The 17,707-nt window shown below is 37.0% G+C and overlaps 1 protein-coding gene across 1 annotated transcript; it reads left to right on the top strand.

Moving 5' to 3' along the window:
* The first annotated feature begins 4,883 nt into the window (after positions 1-4,883).
* On the top strand, positions 4,884-6,047 carry LOC139889005 (F-box/kelch-repeat protein At3g06240-like). The gene has a single exon (XM_071871981.1). It carries the CDS (start codon positions 4,884-4,886, stop codon positions 6,045-6,047), a length of 1,164 nt encoding a protein of 387 aa, XP_071728082.1.
* The last annotated feature ends 11,660 nt before the right edge of the window (positions 6,048-17,707 follow it).

Raw genomic sequence — 17,707 nt, 5'->3', positions numbered from 1 at the left:
GAGCAGGAAGGATAGAGAACCCATTCGAGTAAAATCTATGAATATAATGATTCATAATAACATTACTACTCAAATAAAGGAGGCGCAACAAGGAGTTTTAAAAGAGGGAAATTTAAAGGATGAAATACCCAAAGGATCGGAGAAGCATCTTAATATTCGGGAAGACGGAACCCGGTATAGGGCTGAAAGGATTTGGGTACCAAAATTTGGAGATATGAGAGAAATGGTACTTAGAGAAGCTCATAAAACCAGATACTCAATACATCCTGGAACGGGGAAGATGTACAAGGATCTCAAGAAACATTTTTGGTGGCCGGGTATGAAAGCCGATGTTGCTAAATATGTAGGAGAATGTTTGACGTGTTCTAAGGTCAAAGCTGAGCATCAGAAACCATCAGGTCTACTTCAACAACCCGAAATCCCGGAATGGAAATGGGAAAACATTACCATGGATTTCATCACTAAATTGCCAAGGACTGCAAGTGGTTTTGATACTATTTGGGTAATAGTTGATCGTCTCACCAAATCAGCACACTTCCTACCAATAAGAGAAGATGACAAGATGGAGAAGTTAGCACGACTGTATTTGAAGGAAGTCGTCTCCAGACATGGAATACCAATCTCTATTATCTCTGATAGGGATGGCAGATTTATTTCAAGATTCTGGCAGACATTACAGCAAGCATTAGGAACTCGTCTAGACATGAGTACTGCCTATCATCCACAAACTGATGGGCAGAGCGAAAGGACGATACAAACGCTTGAAGACATGCTACGAGCATGTGTTATTGATTTCGGAAACAGTTGGGATCGACATCTACCGTTAGCAGAATTTTCCTACAACAACAGCTACCATTCAAGCATTGAGATGGCGCCGTTTGAAGCACTTTATGGTAGAAAGTGCAGGTCTCCGATTTGTTGGAGTGAGGTGGGGGATAGACAGATTACGGGTTCGGAGATTATACAAGAAACTACCGAGAAGATCATCCAAATTCAACAACGGTTGAAAACCGCCCAAAGTCGACAAAAGAGCTACGCTGACATTAAAAGAAAAGATATAGAATTTGAAATTGGAGAGATGGTCATGCTTAAAGTTTCACCTTGGAAAGGCGTTGTTCGATTTGGTAAACGAGGGAAATTAAATCCAAGGTATATTGGACCATTCAAGATTATTGATCGTGTCGGACCAGTAGCATACCGACTTGAGTTACCTCAACAACTCGCGGCTGTACATAACACTTTCCACGTCTCGAATTTGAAGAAATGTTTTGCTAAAGAAGATCTCACTATTCCGTTAGATGAAATCCAAATCAACGAAAAACTCCAATTCATCGAAGAACCCGTCGAAATAATGGATCGTGAGGTTAAAAGACTTAAGCAAAACAAGATACCAATTGTTAAGGTTCGATGGAATGCTCATAGAGGACCCGAGTTCACCTGGGAGAGTGAAGATCAGATGAAGAAGAAATACCCGCATCTATTTCCAGAAGATTCGTCAACACCTTCAACAGCTTAAAATTTCGGGACGAAATTTATTTAACGGGTAGGTACTGTAGTGACCCGAACTTTTCCATGTTTATATATATTAATTGAGATTGATGTTTACATGATTAAATGTTTCCAACATGTTAAGCAATCAAACTTGTTAAGACTTGATTAATTAAAATAGGTTTCATATAGACAATTGACCACCCAAGTTGACCGGTGATTCACGAACGTTAAAACTTGTAAAAAAAAACTATATGATGACATATATATGGTTATATATATAGTTAACATGATATTATGATAAGTAAACATATCATTAATTATATTAACAATGAACTACATATGTAAAAACAAGACTACTAACTTAATGATTTTGAAACGAGACATATATGTAACGTTTATCGTTGTAACGACATTTAATGTATATATATCATATTAAGAGATATTCGTACATCATAATATCATGATAATATAATAATTTAAAATCTCTTTTGATATTATAAACATTGGGTTAACAACATTTAACAAGATCGTTAACCTAAAGGTTTCAAAACAACACTTACATGTAACGACTAACGATGACTTAACGACTCAGTTAAAATGTATATACATGTAGTGTTTTAATATGTATTTATACACTTTTGAAAGACTTCAATACACTTATCAAAATACTTCTACTTAACAAAAATGCTTACAATTACATTCTCGTTCAGTTTCATCAACAATTCTACTAGTATGCACCCGTATTCGTACTCGTACAATACACAGCTTTTAGATGTATGTACTATTGGTATATACACTCCAATGATCAGCTCTTAGCAGCCCATGTGAGTCACCTAACACATGTGGGAACCATCATTTGGCAACTAGCATGAAATATCTCATAAGATTACAAAAATATGAGTAATCATTCATGACTTATTTACATGAAAACAAAATTACATATCCTTTATATCTAATCCATACACCAACGACCAAAAACACCTACAAACACTTTCATTCTTCAATTTTCTTCATCTAATTGAACTCTCTCAAGTTCTATCTTCAAGTTCTAAGTGTTCTTCATAAATTCCAAAAGTTCTAGTTTCATAAAATCAAGAATACTTTCAAGTTTGCTAGCTCACTTCCAATCTTGTAAGGTGATCATCCAACCTCAAGAAATCTTTGTTTCTTACAGTAGGTTATCATTCTAATACAAGGTAATAATCATATTCAAACTTTGGTTCAATTTCTATAACTATAACAATCTTATTTCAAGTGATGATCTTACTTGAACTTGTTTTCGTGTCATGATTCTGCTTCAAGAACTTCGAGCCATCCAAGGATCCGTTGAAGCTAGATCCATTTTTCTCTTTTCCAGTAGGTTCATCCAAGGAACTTAAGGTAGTAATGATGTTCATAACATCATTCGATTCATACATATAAAGCTATCTTATTCGAAGGTTTAAACTTGTAATCACTAGAACATAGTTTAGTTAATTCTAAACTTGTTCGCAAACAAAAGTTAATCCTTCTAACTTGACTTTTAAAATCAACTAAACACATGTTCTATATCTATATGATATGCTAACTTAATGATTTAAAACCTGGAAACACGAAAAACACCGTAAAACCGGATTTACGCCGTCGTAGTAACACCGCGGGCTGTTTTGGGTTAGTTAATTAAAAACTATGATAAACTTTGATTTAAAAGTTGTTATTCTGAGAAAATGATTTTCATTATGAACATGAAACTATATCCAAAAATTATGGTTAAACTCAAAGTGGAAGTATGTTTTCTAAAATGGTCATCTAGACGTCGTTCTTTCGACTGAAATGACTACCTTTACAAAAACGACTTGTAACTTATTTTTCTGACTAGAAACCTATACTTTTTTTGTTTAGATTCATAAAATAGAGTTCAATCTGAAACCATAGCAATTTGATTCACTCAAAACGGATTTAAAATGAAGAAGTTATGGGTAAAACAAGATTGGATAATTTTTCTCATTTTAGCTACGTGAAAATTGGTAACAAATCTATTCCAACCATAACTTAATTAACTTGTATTATATATTATGTAATCTTGAGATACCATAGACACGTATACAATGTTTCGACCTATCATGTCGACACATCTATATATATTTCGGAACAACCATAGACACTCTATATGTGAATGTTGGAGTTAGCTATACAGGGTTGAGGTTGATTCCAAAATATATATAGTTTGAGTTGTGATCAATACTGAGATACGTATACACTGGGTCGTGGATTGATTCAAGATAATATTTATCGATTTATTTCTGTACATCTAACTGTGGACAACTAGTTGTAGGTTACTAACGAGGACAGCTGACTTAATAAACTTAAAACATCAAAATATATTAAAAGTGTTGTAAATATATTTTGAACATACTTTGATATACATGTATATATTGTTATAGGTTCGTGAATCAACCAGTGGCCAAGTCTTACTTCCCGACGAAGTAAAAATCTGTGAAAGTGAGTTATAGTCCCACTTTTAAAATCTAATATTTTTGGGATGAGAATACATGCAGGTTTTATAAATGATTTACAAAATAGACACAAGTACGTGAAACTACATTCTATGGTTGAATTATCGAAATCGAATATGCCCCTTTTTATTAAGTCTGGTAATCTAAGAATTAGGGAACAGACACCCTAATTGACGCGAATCCTAAAGATAGATCTATTGGGCCTAACAAACCCCATCCAAAGTACCGGATGCTTTAGTACTTCGAAATTTATATCATATCCGAAGGGTGTCCCGGAATGATGGGGATATTCTTATATATGCATCTTGTTATTGTCGGTTACCAGGTGTTCACCATATGAATGATTTTTATCTCTATGTATGGGATGTGTATTGAAATATGAAATCTTGTGGTCTATTGTTACGATTTGATATATATAGGTTAAACCTATAAATCACCAACATTTTTGTTGACGTTTTAAGCATGTTTATTCTCAGGTGATTATTAAGAGCTTCCGCTGTCGCATACTTAAATAAGGACAAGATTTGGAGTCCATGCTTGTATGATATTGTGTAAAAACTGCATTCAAGAAACTTATTTTGTTGTAACATATTTGTATTGTAAACCATTATGTAATGGTCGTGTGTAAACAGGATATTTTAGATTATCATTATTTGATAATCTACGTAAAGCTTTTTAAACCTTTATTGATGAAATAAAGGTTATGGTTTGTTTAAAAATGAATGCAGTCTTTGAAAAACGTCTCATATAGAGGTCAAAACCTCGCAACGAAATCAATTAATATGGAACGTTTTTAATCAATAAGAACGGGACATTTCAAATTCCACTCTCATAATAATCTTTTGCCACCAGGTTCATCTAGCATAGTGCCATTCTAAGGTGTTATAACCCAAGCCAATGTCTGACCTAAACCAACTTCCACCAGACCTAATAGAAGCAATTCTATCTCGTCTACCAGTTAAATCCCTCGACCGTTTCAAATCAGTTTCAAAGGCATGGTACTCACTCATTTCCAGTTTCATAAAAACTCATATTCTTAACCTCATCATAAACAACCCCAATCCTAACCCCACCCACCTGATTTTAGTTCCATACAAATACTCTGGTAATATTATAGTTCCGGCATCTGATTATAGTGAATATATCTACTCACTTGATATAGAACAACTCAACACCCAAACCTTACCGGCAACCTCGACTGCTAAATGCCTGAATTTCCGGAAAGAATGGGTTGAGATACGAGGGTCTTGCAACGGGAATGTTTTATCCAATGATATACATGATAACCTCTATTTAGTCAATCCAACCACACAAGAGTCATTAAAAGTTCAGGATTCTGGTGGAGAAAGTATTGGGAAAACAACATATGGATTTGGTTATGATTCTTCTAAGGATGATTATAAAGTAATCAAAATTTCTTATAAAGCCATTTCAAATTCTGATCTTAATTCCACCTTGGTACACGTGTATAGTTTACGTAACAATTCATGGAACAGGTTACCTAATTTTCCTTACCGACTACTTGAACATTATAATCTACGTCCAGGGGTAGGGGTACTCTTGAACAATAATCTTCACTGGTTAGTTGGAAGCAGACACTCAAAATTGGTTATTGCTGCCTTTAGTTTTGCTGATGAGGAATTTCATGATATCGAGTTGCCTGATCCAGTTAATAATGACATAACCGAATATTCCCAGCTCTATGTTTTTGGTGGGAAATTATATGTTCTTGTTTATTATTGGTTGAACCATGATAGCTTCAGTTATGTATTGTGGGTGATGGAGGAGTATGGGGTTCATAAGTCTTGGAAGAAACTTTGTAAAATTAATACTGATATAAATCTCAATGGTGATGAGTTCTTTGCTCAAGTCAGCAATCAGGATATTATGTTGGGCCATTGTTATGACCATGAAATACTTGTATACAATATGGAAGAAAAAAGATTCACAAGTGTAATTGTTGAAGGGTTCCCAGAAATAGATGCGAAGGTTTATGGTACGTATGTTGAAAGCCTTGAATCACTTGAACATTTCTATTTGGACAACACTAGTTTTTGTTAGGATATTAGGACCCAAACAACGCAAGTGATTCTTCAAGATCACTCACCCACTTAATGAATGAAAGAATATAAATGCGAAAAAGTAAATCGACACAAGATATAACGTGGTTATATGCAATCGTTGTGATTGCTTTAGTCCACGGACCAACTAGAGATCGTTTATTTACTGAATATTTGAGAGTGGTGTATAACAATGAGATACAATGAGCTCCATTTATAGAAGAAACAAGAACACTTAAGAAACTAGCAAGGAATCTTCATCATGACAAGTAATTATCATGTTTGACAACTAACTAGCTTTACACCCTTGAATTAGCATGATCACAGCCTCAATTCAAGGTGTAAAGTATCCACTTTGCACCTAAAGCAAAAGGAGAATCAAACAAAATCGAATCCCACATGAAAAAAGGTTGCCAGCTGCTGCCAGCAAACGTGCGCGCCGTGCACACTTAAACGTGCGCGCCGTGCACACTCCCAAACTTCGAGCAAGCCTTCTGATCAAAACTTCTCTAGTGCGCGCAGGGAGCGCGCCGCGCACCATCACCGCGCACAATCAACTTGCTCTGTTTTTGATCTGTTTTTCTCTGTTTCACGCTTCCCGAAATCTGCAAAATCCGTGCAAGTGTTGAAACATTTTTTTTCTCTCGTTTTGTATAAATGTCTCCATACTCTAACAAATCTCCCACTTGGAGACTTTGAACAAAACTCCAATCATATCAATGAATTAACCAAGAACATTAAACCACCTTCGATTACCGCCAAATACCATTTGGGACACGCACGCTCAACACATACTTCGGATGAGTAGACTTTCGATAAAAGGTCTTCAATACTACTTGTTAAACTTGTAACACCATTCACATCTCTAGTTGGGGTCTTCTCTCATCAATTCATGAGAAGACCAATTGAGGTAATGCAAAACCTCAATTTCTCCGTTGTAACCACCTTAGTAAACATATCGGCAGGATTCTTCGTACCAAGGATTTTCTCCAAGAATAAAGTGCCATCATTTATATGTTGTCGAATAAAATGATATCTTATCTTGATGTGTTTCGTTCGACTATGAAACACCGGATTCTTCTCAAGATGAACCGCACTTTGATTATCACAATACAAGGCGCAATAGTCTTGTCTTTTACCCAACTCGCCTAAGAAGTTCTTCAACCACACTAGCTCTTTAGAAGCTTCCGCAATAGCCATGTATTCGGCTTCAGTGGTTGACAAAGCAACACTCTTTTGCAATCGAGATAACCAACTAATCGCCGTCTTCCCCATTGTGAAAACATAACCCGTAGTGCTTTTCCCCGAATCATCACATCCACCCAAATTAGCATCCGCATAACCTCTAAGTATGAGATTGTTTTTGGAGAAACACAATCCCATATTAGAAGTACCTTTCAAATAACGAAGCAACCATTTGACCGCTTCCCAATGCTCTTTCCCCGGATTAGACATATAACGACTTACAACTCCCACTGCTTGAGCAATATCGGGTCTTATACAAACCATGGCATACATAATACTACCCACGGCCGATGCATATGGAACCTTTTCCATATCCTTCTTGTCTCTTTCCGTTTTTGGTGATTGACTTTTCGATAACTTTAAGGTGCTTCCCAAAGGCATAGAACGAGCCTTTGAATCTTCCATGTTGAACCTCTCTACTACTTTCTCAATATATTTGGATTGAGACTAGTATAGAGTACCCTTTACACGATCGCGCACAATACTCATACCAAGTATTTGCCTAGCACCGCCAAGATCTTTCATCTCGAATTCTCGGGAAAGTAATCCCTTCAACTTATTAATTTCGGACATGTTTGAACCTGCAAGCAACATGTCATCAACATACAACAATAAGATTATGTAAGAAGACTTGAATTTCTTCAAGTAGCATCAGTGATCCGCTTCACATCTTAAGAAACCAATCTTCTTCATAAACTCGTCAAACTTCAAGTACCATTGCCGAGGTGCTTGCTTCAATCCATACAAACTTTTATTTAGCTTACAAACCCACTTCTCTTTACCGTTTACCTCAAAGCCCTCGGGTTGCCTCATGTAGATCTCTTCAACAAGATCACCATGTAAGAATGCAGTTTTTACATCTAGTTGCTCAAGATGTAAGTCTTCGGATGCGACTATAGAAAGTACCAAACGGATAGTAGTCATTTTAACTACCGGTGAAAATATCTCTTTGTAGTCAACCCCTTCCTTTTGTTGAAAGCCTTTGACTACCAAACGAGCCTTGTACCTTTTCTTTCCATCCGACTCATTCTTGATTCGATACACCTATTTGTTTTGCAACGCCCTTTTATCATGAGGTAACTTCACTAGTGACCAAGTTTTATTCTTCTCAAGTGACCCCATCTCTTCTTTCATGGCAAGCTCCCATTGTATGAATTCTTTTGTTTTCCTTGCCTCAAAGTAACTTTAGGGTTCACCATTCTCGGTATAGAGCAAGTAGTTTGCTGATGGAGAATACCTAAGATTAGGTTTGGGCACTCTAGTCGAGCTTGGTGCAGGAGTAACCGGAATGGTTGGACCGGTTTCATTTGTGTCCTCCTCATCACTAGAGCTCGCACTATGTTCGGAATCATCACCGCTTTCCGAATCATCCCCATCATTAGCATTTTCCGACGCCTCACCGTCATTCGGCAATTCATTGTTTCCCAAACTCCCACTAGAACCTGCAAGATCATCAATAGAAACATCGTCAAAAGTAACTTGACTCGGTTTAGGACTCCCCGTTTCCGGTTTACCATAGACCGAATCTTCATCAAAAGTAACATCTCGCGAACGAATTACTTTTCTAGTTTCGTTGTCCCAACAACGATAGCCCATTTCATCCGACCCGTAGCCTACGAAAATACACTTCTTTGACTTAGCTTCAAGCTTGTCTTTATCCGCATCTTTGGTCTTCACATATGCATTACACCCAAAGATCCTAAGGTGACCATAACTCATCTTCTTGCCTTGCCATTCTTCCTCGGGAATTCGGAAACCTAACGGTGTTGAGGGTCGCCATTCCATGTCAAGATGCGCCGCATTTGACTGCTTCACGCTTCCCGTTTTTGGTGCTGGGTAGCATTATGTATGCCATGGTTTGTACAAGACCCGATATTGCTCAAGCAGTGGGAGTTGTAAGTCGTTATATGTCTAATCTGGGGAAAGAGCATTGGGAAGCGGTCAAATGGTTGCTTCGTTATTTGAAAGGTACTTCTAATATGGGATTGTGTTTCTCCAAAAATAATCTCATACTTAGAGGTTATGCGGATGCTAATTTGGGTGGATGTGATGATTCGGGGAAAAGCACTACGGGTTATGTTTTCACAATGGGGAAGACGGCGATTAGTTGGTTATCTCGATTGCAAAAGAGTGTTGCTTTGTCAACCACCGAAGCCGAATACATGGCTATTGCGGAAGCTTCTAAAGAGCTAGTGTAGTTGAAGAACTTCTTAGGTGAGTTGGGTAAAAGACAAGACTATTGCGTCATGTATTGTGATAATCAAAGTGCGGTTCATCTTGGGAAGAATCCAGTGTTTCATAGTCGAACGAAACACATCAAGATAAGGTATCATTTTATTCGACAACATATAAACGATGGCACTTTATTCTTGGAGAAAATCCTTGGTAAGAAGAATCCTGCCGATATGTTTACTAAGGTGGTTACGACGGAGAAATTGAGGTTTTGCATTACCTCAATTGGTCTTCTCATGAATTGATGAGAGAAGACCCCAGCTAGAGATGTGAATGGTGTTACAAGTTTAACAAGTAGTATTGAAGACCTTTTATCGAAAGTCTACTCATCCGAAGAATGTGTTGAGCGTGCGTGTCCCAAATGGTATTTGACGGTAATCGAAGGTGGTTTAATGTTCTTGGTTAATTCATTGATATGATTGGAGTTTTGTTCAAAGTCTCCAAGTGGGAGATTTGTTAGATTATGGAGACATTTATACAAAACGAGAGAAAAAAAAACTGTTTCAACACTTGCACGGATTTTGCAGATTTCGGGAAGCGTGAAGTAGTCAAATGCGGCGCATCTTGACATGGATGCGGCGCATTCATCGAGCAAAATAGTCCGAGAGTTATTTATGCGGAGCATTGAGCTGATATGGCGCATCGGGGTCAGATGCGGCGCATCACCATCTCGATGCGGCGCATCGAGTGCTGGTACATGAATCTGAAATGTGAAAAGCAAGTGATGCGGCGCATCACACATCAGATGCGGCGCATCTGGTGTCTGGCAGCAAGTTGGCAAGTTGCAACCTTTACATCCGAGCATGCTTTGGCCTCCTTTCACTTTAGGTGCAAAGTTAATCACTTTACACCTAAAATTAGGGCTGTGATCATGCCATTACAAGGTGGAAAGCATGGCTAGTTGGTAAACAAGATGATTACTTGTCATGATGAAGATTCCTAGCTAGTTGTCATGGTGTTCTTGTTTCTCCTATATATAGAACTCATTGTATCATATTGTAACACACCACATACAGATTCTCAGTAATAAACACTCTCTAGTTGGTCCGTGGACTAAAGCAATCACACCGATTGCATATAACCACGTTATATCTTGTGTCGTTCTTACATTTTCGCATTTATTATCTTTCGTTCATTAAGTGGGTTTGAGTGATCTTGATAGAATCACTACTCGGCTAGTAGTCTTGTAGAATTACTTGCGTTGTTGGGGTCCTAATATCCTAACAGTTACCCCCAACATCGTTTAGCATATTACATCGTACATGAGTAATGTTTTGGCTCGGGTGTGAACTCGGGCAAATTTGGTCGGTGGGTTAGATCGGGTTTTGTATTGTTTAGTATTCATAGCTGTACTATTCGAATAAGAGGGAATCAACCGCACCCTTACTATGCCAAAATTCTTTGTGATAACTATAAATTTTAATACATGACATATTTATCTTTAGAAGTTTTAAATCAACATATTCGAAAAACCAAGCAACTGATGAGTTCGGAGGAAGGAACGATTCCTTCTAAAAGGCACAGTGCCATTTTTTATTTTCTGACTATGCAGCTTCAAGCTCTGACTATAACCAAAACTCATACTATCAAATACTCTGTAAATAAGATAACCATGTAGAGGAAAGGGGGCTCGTGCATGGGTCAAACAGGCTGGGTTGACCTGAACTTTTTTTTTTTTCTTTCAAAATTAATGTTTAAAATAAATAATTATTGTCAAACACGATTGTGAAGACAAATTCATTCACTAATAATCTAACCTTGTCCATAACAAAGATTTAGGAGGGTGTGTGCGTCTAAAATACACTTTGTATGACTTTCAACCAGTTTGAACTATTCCGTTTAAAACAAATTGTTAACACCCATTTGAACCTATTAAAGATTAAGCTAAATCCACTCAATGTTAATTAAACGGGCCGTGTTGCCACCTCTAGTAATTCAGATAAACTAACATGTTGCATAGCAACAGATTTGTGGAAGACGTGAAAGTAACGGAGACAAAATAAGCATAAGTTAATACTTGGCATATGGCAAGAGTATCCTTACAGCTCTGGGGACTATATGCCATAAGTTATACGTACTTGATTATATGCCATTTAGTATTATTGATGTGGTACCAAAATACGATGTGAAAACAGGTTGAGTAACTCGTTAGTTGGGTCGGTGCCTGATCTCGTGAGTACTTGTTCGCGAAGCAAAATATCATCTATATTTATTATATAAGTTTATCTAGTACGTATCTTTTGATTTATTTGTTTTATTTATTTTAGATATTAGACTTAGATATAGATCAGGAGTCTAAGTATTAGAATTGGGATAGATTTGTTTCTAAGTCGGTGTTTGTTTTAGTTTATATATAGTCTCATGTACGTACTCGTGGAACATATCTATCTATGTTGAATTAATTAAAGAATTGAGTTTTAAACTCTCTCATGTTTACGTAAAGGCTCTTTACCAGAGTATTTTTATGGGTTAAATCACGTTTGTGTTTTAATTGTTTGTTGCGAAGAGCGTTTGTCTTCCAACGGATCCTTTGATCCTTATCAATTGGTATTCGAAGCAAGCGATCCACCCTATCATCATTCGATTAGTTGGGTCTCGCCCACGTTTGGATTTTGATAGTTTATCCCACATATTTTAATTCCGATTAGTTGGGTCTCTCCCACGTTTGGGTTTTGATATCCTATCTCAAAAAAAAAAAAAAAAAGTACTGTTCACGACGAATCACTGTTCATCGCAATGTTCATCGCGTCAGAAAAATTGTTCATCAGAAAAATCACTATTCACCCCACTGTTCGTCAGGTAGTGTTCATCCGTCAGATTTCTGTCAGATTAAAAAAAAAGAAGATTTTTTTTTTCTTTTCTAGTTCCAATGGCCGGCGATAAGGGTAATCAAAGTCGCGATCTCGCTATCGCTCTCAAAGAACTCAAGAACACGCTTTATAAAGTTAATAAATCCAACGAGCGTGCAGAACAGCGATGGCTTGAAGAAGAAACCCGAAGAGCTACTTATGATGTACGACTTTGGAACGAATCACATCAATACTATCAATATGGATTATCTCAATACCACCAATGCCCCATTTACTATGAACCACAATCCTACCATCAACCCTACTATCCACCACTGCCCTAATATCATCCTTACTATCAACCACAACTCTACCAGCAAAGTCAACCTGTTAAGGAGAATCTCGATACGGAAGAGTTTTTTGATTCGATGAAAAGTTTAATCTCGAGGTTGAAGAAATCAGAATCAGATCGTATGAAGAATCGTGACAAAATAGTTGAAGGGAGTCAACTTGAGGCAGAAAATAATAAAATAGTTGAAGAGAGTCAGCTTGAGGCAGAAAATATATCCTCGTGTCCAGAAAATATATCCTCGTGTCCAGAAAAAGAATCTATTTTGGAGGAGATACAAAATGATATAGTTGTTAGTGTTGAAGAAGATTCAAATTCGTTAGGCTCTAATTTAAAAGAAGACAATTTATCAACATATAAGTTAGCTGCGAATTCTGAAGGTATCTTTGATAAATGTGAGGTTGTAGTGGTTCCAACTGATCATGAAGACAAGAAAGTAACTTATGTTTATTTGAATAACTCCATGGATGCAAGCAATATGATTAGTAAAGGAGATTTGTTCGTGTCTGAACCGGTTTTGAGAACTCGAGGTCGAGTTCTTTTCAAGAAGGGGAGAAGGGTCAAAGGGTTTTAGAGTATAATACTTTTTCAAGATGTCATCGCAAACTTATTTGGAATGGCAATGGTGAATTTGTAATTAGTGTGTTTGTATTTGACCCGGGCATGTCATTTTATTTGAGCTGCATTGTTTACCGAGTTGTCATTGATTGGTTTATTTTTGATCCGGGTATATTGCCTTATTTAAGTGGGAACTCGAGGAGGAGTTCTTTTCAAGTGGGGAAGACTGATGTGGTACCAAAATACGATGTGAAAACCGGCTGAGTAACTCGTTAGTTGGGTCGGTGCCTGATCTCGTGAGTACTTGTTCGCGAAGCAAAATATCATCTATATTTATTATATAAGTTTATCTAGTACGTATCTTTTGATTTATTTGTTTTATTTATTTTAGATATTAGACTTAGATATAGAATAGGAGTCTAAGTATTAGAATTGGGATAGATTTGTTTCTAAGTCGGTGTTTGTTTTAGTTTATATATAGTCTCATGTACGTACTCGTGGAACATATCTATGTTGAATTAATTAAAGAATTGAGTTTGAAACTATCTCATGTTTACATAAAGGCTATTTACGAGAGTATTTTTACGGGTTAAATCACGTTTGTGTTTTAATTGTTTGTTGCGAAGAGCGTTTGTCTTTCAACGGATACTTTGATCCTTATCAATTATATTAAAATTTGTGTCTTTGGTTTCAAAACTTCTTGTTTGTACTATTTCACAAGCTAGATGATTATGTATTTAGGTTTGTTAATGGCTATAGTATTTCATATGATTGGAGATATTGGGCATATTGTAGGGGTATGTCACTCTTTTCCATTTTAAAGGAGGGATAAGATTGGTAAAAACATTCACTTTATACTTATTGAAGATCTTTGAACTTTTTTTTTTTTTTTTTTTTTTTTTTTTTTTTTTTTGAGGTGAGATAAGAATGTTTAAGGTAAACTGGCACTAAGGAAAGGTAGTCGAAGACTCCTCTACATCATGTTGTTGAGGGTGCGGTTAATGATGCTTTTACATGTCTTAGGCTGCCATTGTCAAGCTTACATCCATTTTATTTGGGTAATAACTGGGCTTTGCATGCATTAATCTTTAAGCCCATTGTGTCTAGGATTAAAGTTTCATGTATGTGTTGATCAGTCTTGGTCTATAAGTAATGCTTATTATTATGTTGCTTATATATGATCCATAATTTTTATTAGTTTGATAAGTATTGGTTATAGTCTTCATTGGTGCTGTAATTTTGACCTGGTATGTTGTATTAGTTTTTGTATATGTGATGTGCATGGTCAAAATAGGAGTACTTGGTGTTTAATTCTCAAATGTCAATCCTGATTTTGGGTTTAGAAATGACACATTGTGATGAGTTTTGGTGTTATAATGTCCTTGAGGTTGCTGTTTTATGGAGCAGGGCGCATAAGGATCTCATATGGGATGATATTGTCGTTATCTTATTAGTGATTAGTCTAAGGTTGTAAGATTTTGGACACTGATATGACATCCTGCTACTGCTGCTATGGGTTGGTTTTGGTATTTTTCTGTTCATACGGGTCAATATTCGTCTTGTATGGGTTAGCATGTTTAATTTTATTTTATGGAGAGATTTGTTTGCTGATCAATATGCTAAATACTATGAATATATTAATTGTGAAGGCCTAGTAATCATTTCTAGTATGGTAGTCTAAGGGGTATTAAAATAGTTTAACTATTCTTAGTCACAAACCAAATGCGAGGGAACTTTCTTATATACGGTTTTGATCAAATGTGAAGATTTGAGTTCAAGAAGTCAACATGGAATGTTGGTTATGCTTACTGTAAATTTATAGTTTAGTGCAGCACATTGCAGTCTCATTTTTGAATGGTAATGTAAACTTAATCGGGTGAAGCTGGAACGTTATGATCCTTGTCCTTCGAGTGTGCCTAAAGGGCCCTAATAGAGTCCTTCATTGCAGATTTTTATTGAAGTAGACGAATATTAATAACATGAATAACCCAACGTTTCCCTTTCCCTCAATGTCTGAATATTCACAGATAACTTGTTTTGACCAATTAAGATAAAACAAAAGAAGTGTTTGTTACAATTCTTCTCGTCACCGACGTGTCCTATTTAAGAATCTTTATCGTCTGATCCGATTACTAGTAAAGAAAATCCTGTTATTACTTGTATATGATTCATAGAGGTAAAACAAAAGTGCTTGATGAGTGATCAAATAGGTGCTGATCAAACCAAAACCGTCATAGATGAAATAGATTTTGGATTTGAGTGCTTGATTTGTGGGAAAGAGTTGATCGAATGTTTTATCTCCAATAACTGTGCAAACCCCGATCTGGAATCTAGATTCCAAGGGCGTAAAACAATCGATGGTATTAACCTTATTCGATTTGGGTCGAGTAAGTTAATATCTTAGAGTACAGATTAACTCCAATATAGACCAGAATCTCTATCGGAGTTGTATTTTCAGCTGGAGAATGCTAAAGTAAAAATTTGGGCAGAATAACATTAATGCATCCAGTGTTGTACAATGGATGATCTTGTGTATGTATTTATAGGTGTTATGAGGGAATGATGACGTAGCATATGTCCATTTCATGGTTATAACAAACTTTACTAATTTTGAGGGTTGACGTGGCACATTTCCCTTTCATTTGGAGTAACAAACAGATCCTAACAAACTTTCCTAGATTCATGGGCTGATGTGGCGTGCAGCCCATTCTTTTGTTCCGAGATCATGTGCTTATTCCGGGACTGTATGCTTGTTCCGGGACCAAGTGTTTTTTCCGGGACTAGACACCTATCTTGGAATGGTGCGGTTATTTCGAGAGAGTGTAATGGATCCGTCTATAGTGTGACAGACGAGTGTTTTGCTCTTGTTTAGGCAAAAGTAGTTTACCTGTTGTTTATTTCAAGTGCTTTTTTACGGTATTCTCTTGACTGGGTTCGAGTGCAACCAGCTCATGAATGATTTTATAGAGATTATCGAGTTCCCGACGTACTTGGTTCAGTAGGCCTTTATGTGATAATATGGTTCATAACCTCCCAATGTTTTGTACCCGGCTAAGTGGTGCCGGTAGCCTGTACACTTGTCTGGGTAGGATGGGCTTTATGTAACATCGCGGTCCGCCTTTGTTCGGGACGCGTCTTCCTGGGTGTGTACATGAATAATCTTTTAGTCGGATTAATAAAGTGGGTCCTAGAAGAGGTTCTTTGCCCGGGACTATTCATACCGGTTATATTCTGGATACGGATCACTATGCGTATCATCAAGTCCTTTTAGTTTGGGGAGGTCAGATGGGACAGCTGCGTTGCCAAACTTAAAGGAATATACTCCACATGGCTGATTTGACGTGCAATTAATTCGTGTTGGATTCTGTCTTAATCATAGTAAAGTCCTTCACGTATTTTGATGCAATTTTTTTAGGCTTGTGGAGCCCATGTGATATTTTTGTCTTTATAAACGACCATCGATCTTCACTTAAAATTTTCTGGTTTCAATACTTCTTTCTTTTATAAAAGAGAAAAAGTGCTTTTTATTTTTTCGATTCAACCTTCTATCATCTTTTTCGTTATTTTCTTTATTCATACATCATGCCTCCCAGACCTTGCTAATCCTCTTCATGACGTGTTACGTGTGTCTAGCAACATGGACGATGCATATCTTGACAGAATCTACTTCTTATGTCCTCGATTGCGTTGCAATTAGTGATACCCAGGTCCCAGCAACGTGCTTGTAGTCCCCCTCCAAATCAGTGTGCGATCTATTTGAGACCTTTTGAGGTTTCAAATCTTAGATATCCTTTCACGATGTTTTTTTATGAAGGTGCTTAATTTTTAAGGTCTCAGCATTGGACGTTGCATCCAATTGCCATTCGTTCCATCGTGCTATTCGAGATGTACTTTAATAGTTTGGTGATGGCGTTGGATCTGAAGATTTTCAGGAGTATATCACGCTTGACTTCATACTGCAATGGGTGGTATACTTTCACAGATGAGGTCGAGTTTCTTGGTGAACCGTCGGTGATCACAGATGACTGGGTGTTAACGTTTGATTTTGCGAATCGCTCTGCCGTGAGGGATGCTCAAGCCTATGTTTTTAGGACTGTTGCCGTGCAACGTCCTCAATGGCTACCGGAGCTGGCTAGTGAGATCGTTGATCAATTGAGGGGGCTGAAGATTCTGCAGAGGACATATAACGAGCACATGCTGGTTATGGCCAATGTTAGCAATAACTGGGACCGATCTGATAGGATGCCTGTTACTCGCTGTAGCGACCCCGACAAATCGTCAAATGACGGCGTCATCTACGTATGGTCCCATTACATGGTCGTAAGTCTTTATAACAAAGTTTGACCGAAAAGTATGTCGCATTCATTTCATAAATAAGGGTGTTTCAAGGTTTACAAAAGTAGTTTCCATAACAAGTACATAACAATGTTTAAAGTTTGTATGAAACACGTGCGACACGATTAAAAGTAGTCAAAAAGACGCTCCACG

Source organism: Rutidosis leptorrhynchoides, chromosome 2, assembly GCF_046630445.1.
Source record: "Rutidosis leptorrhynchoides isolate AG116_Rl617_1_P2 chromosome 2, CSIRO_AGI_Rlap_v1, whole genome shotgun sequence".
NCBI lineage: Eukaryota > Viridiplantae > Streptophyta > Magnoliopsida > Asterales > Asteraceae > Rutidosis > Rutidosis leptorrhynchoides.
This window is presented reverse-complemented; position numbering and strand designations above follow the sequence as displayed.

Bases quoted from the DNA above. Each gene is read 5' to 3' on its own strand.
- LOC139889005 (XM_071871981.1), top strand. From the start codon at position 4,884: ATGTCTGACCTAAACCAACTTCCACCAGACCTAATAGAAGCAATTCTA.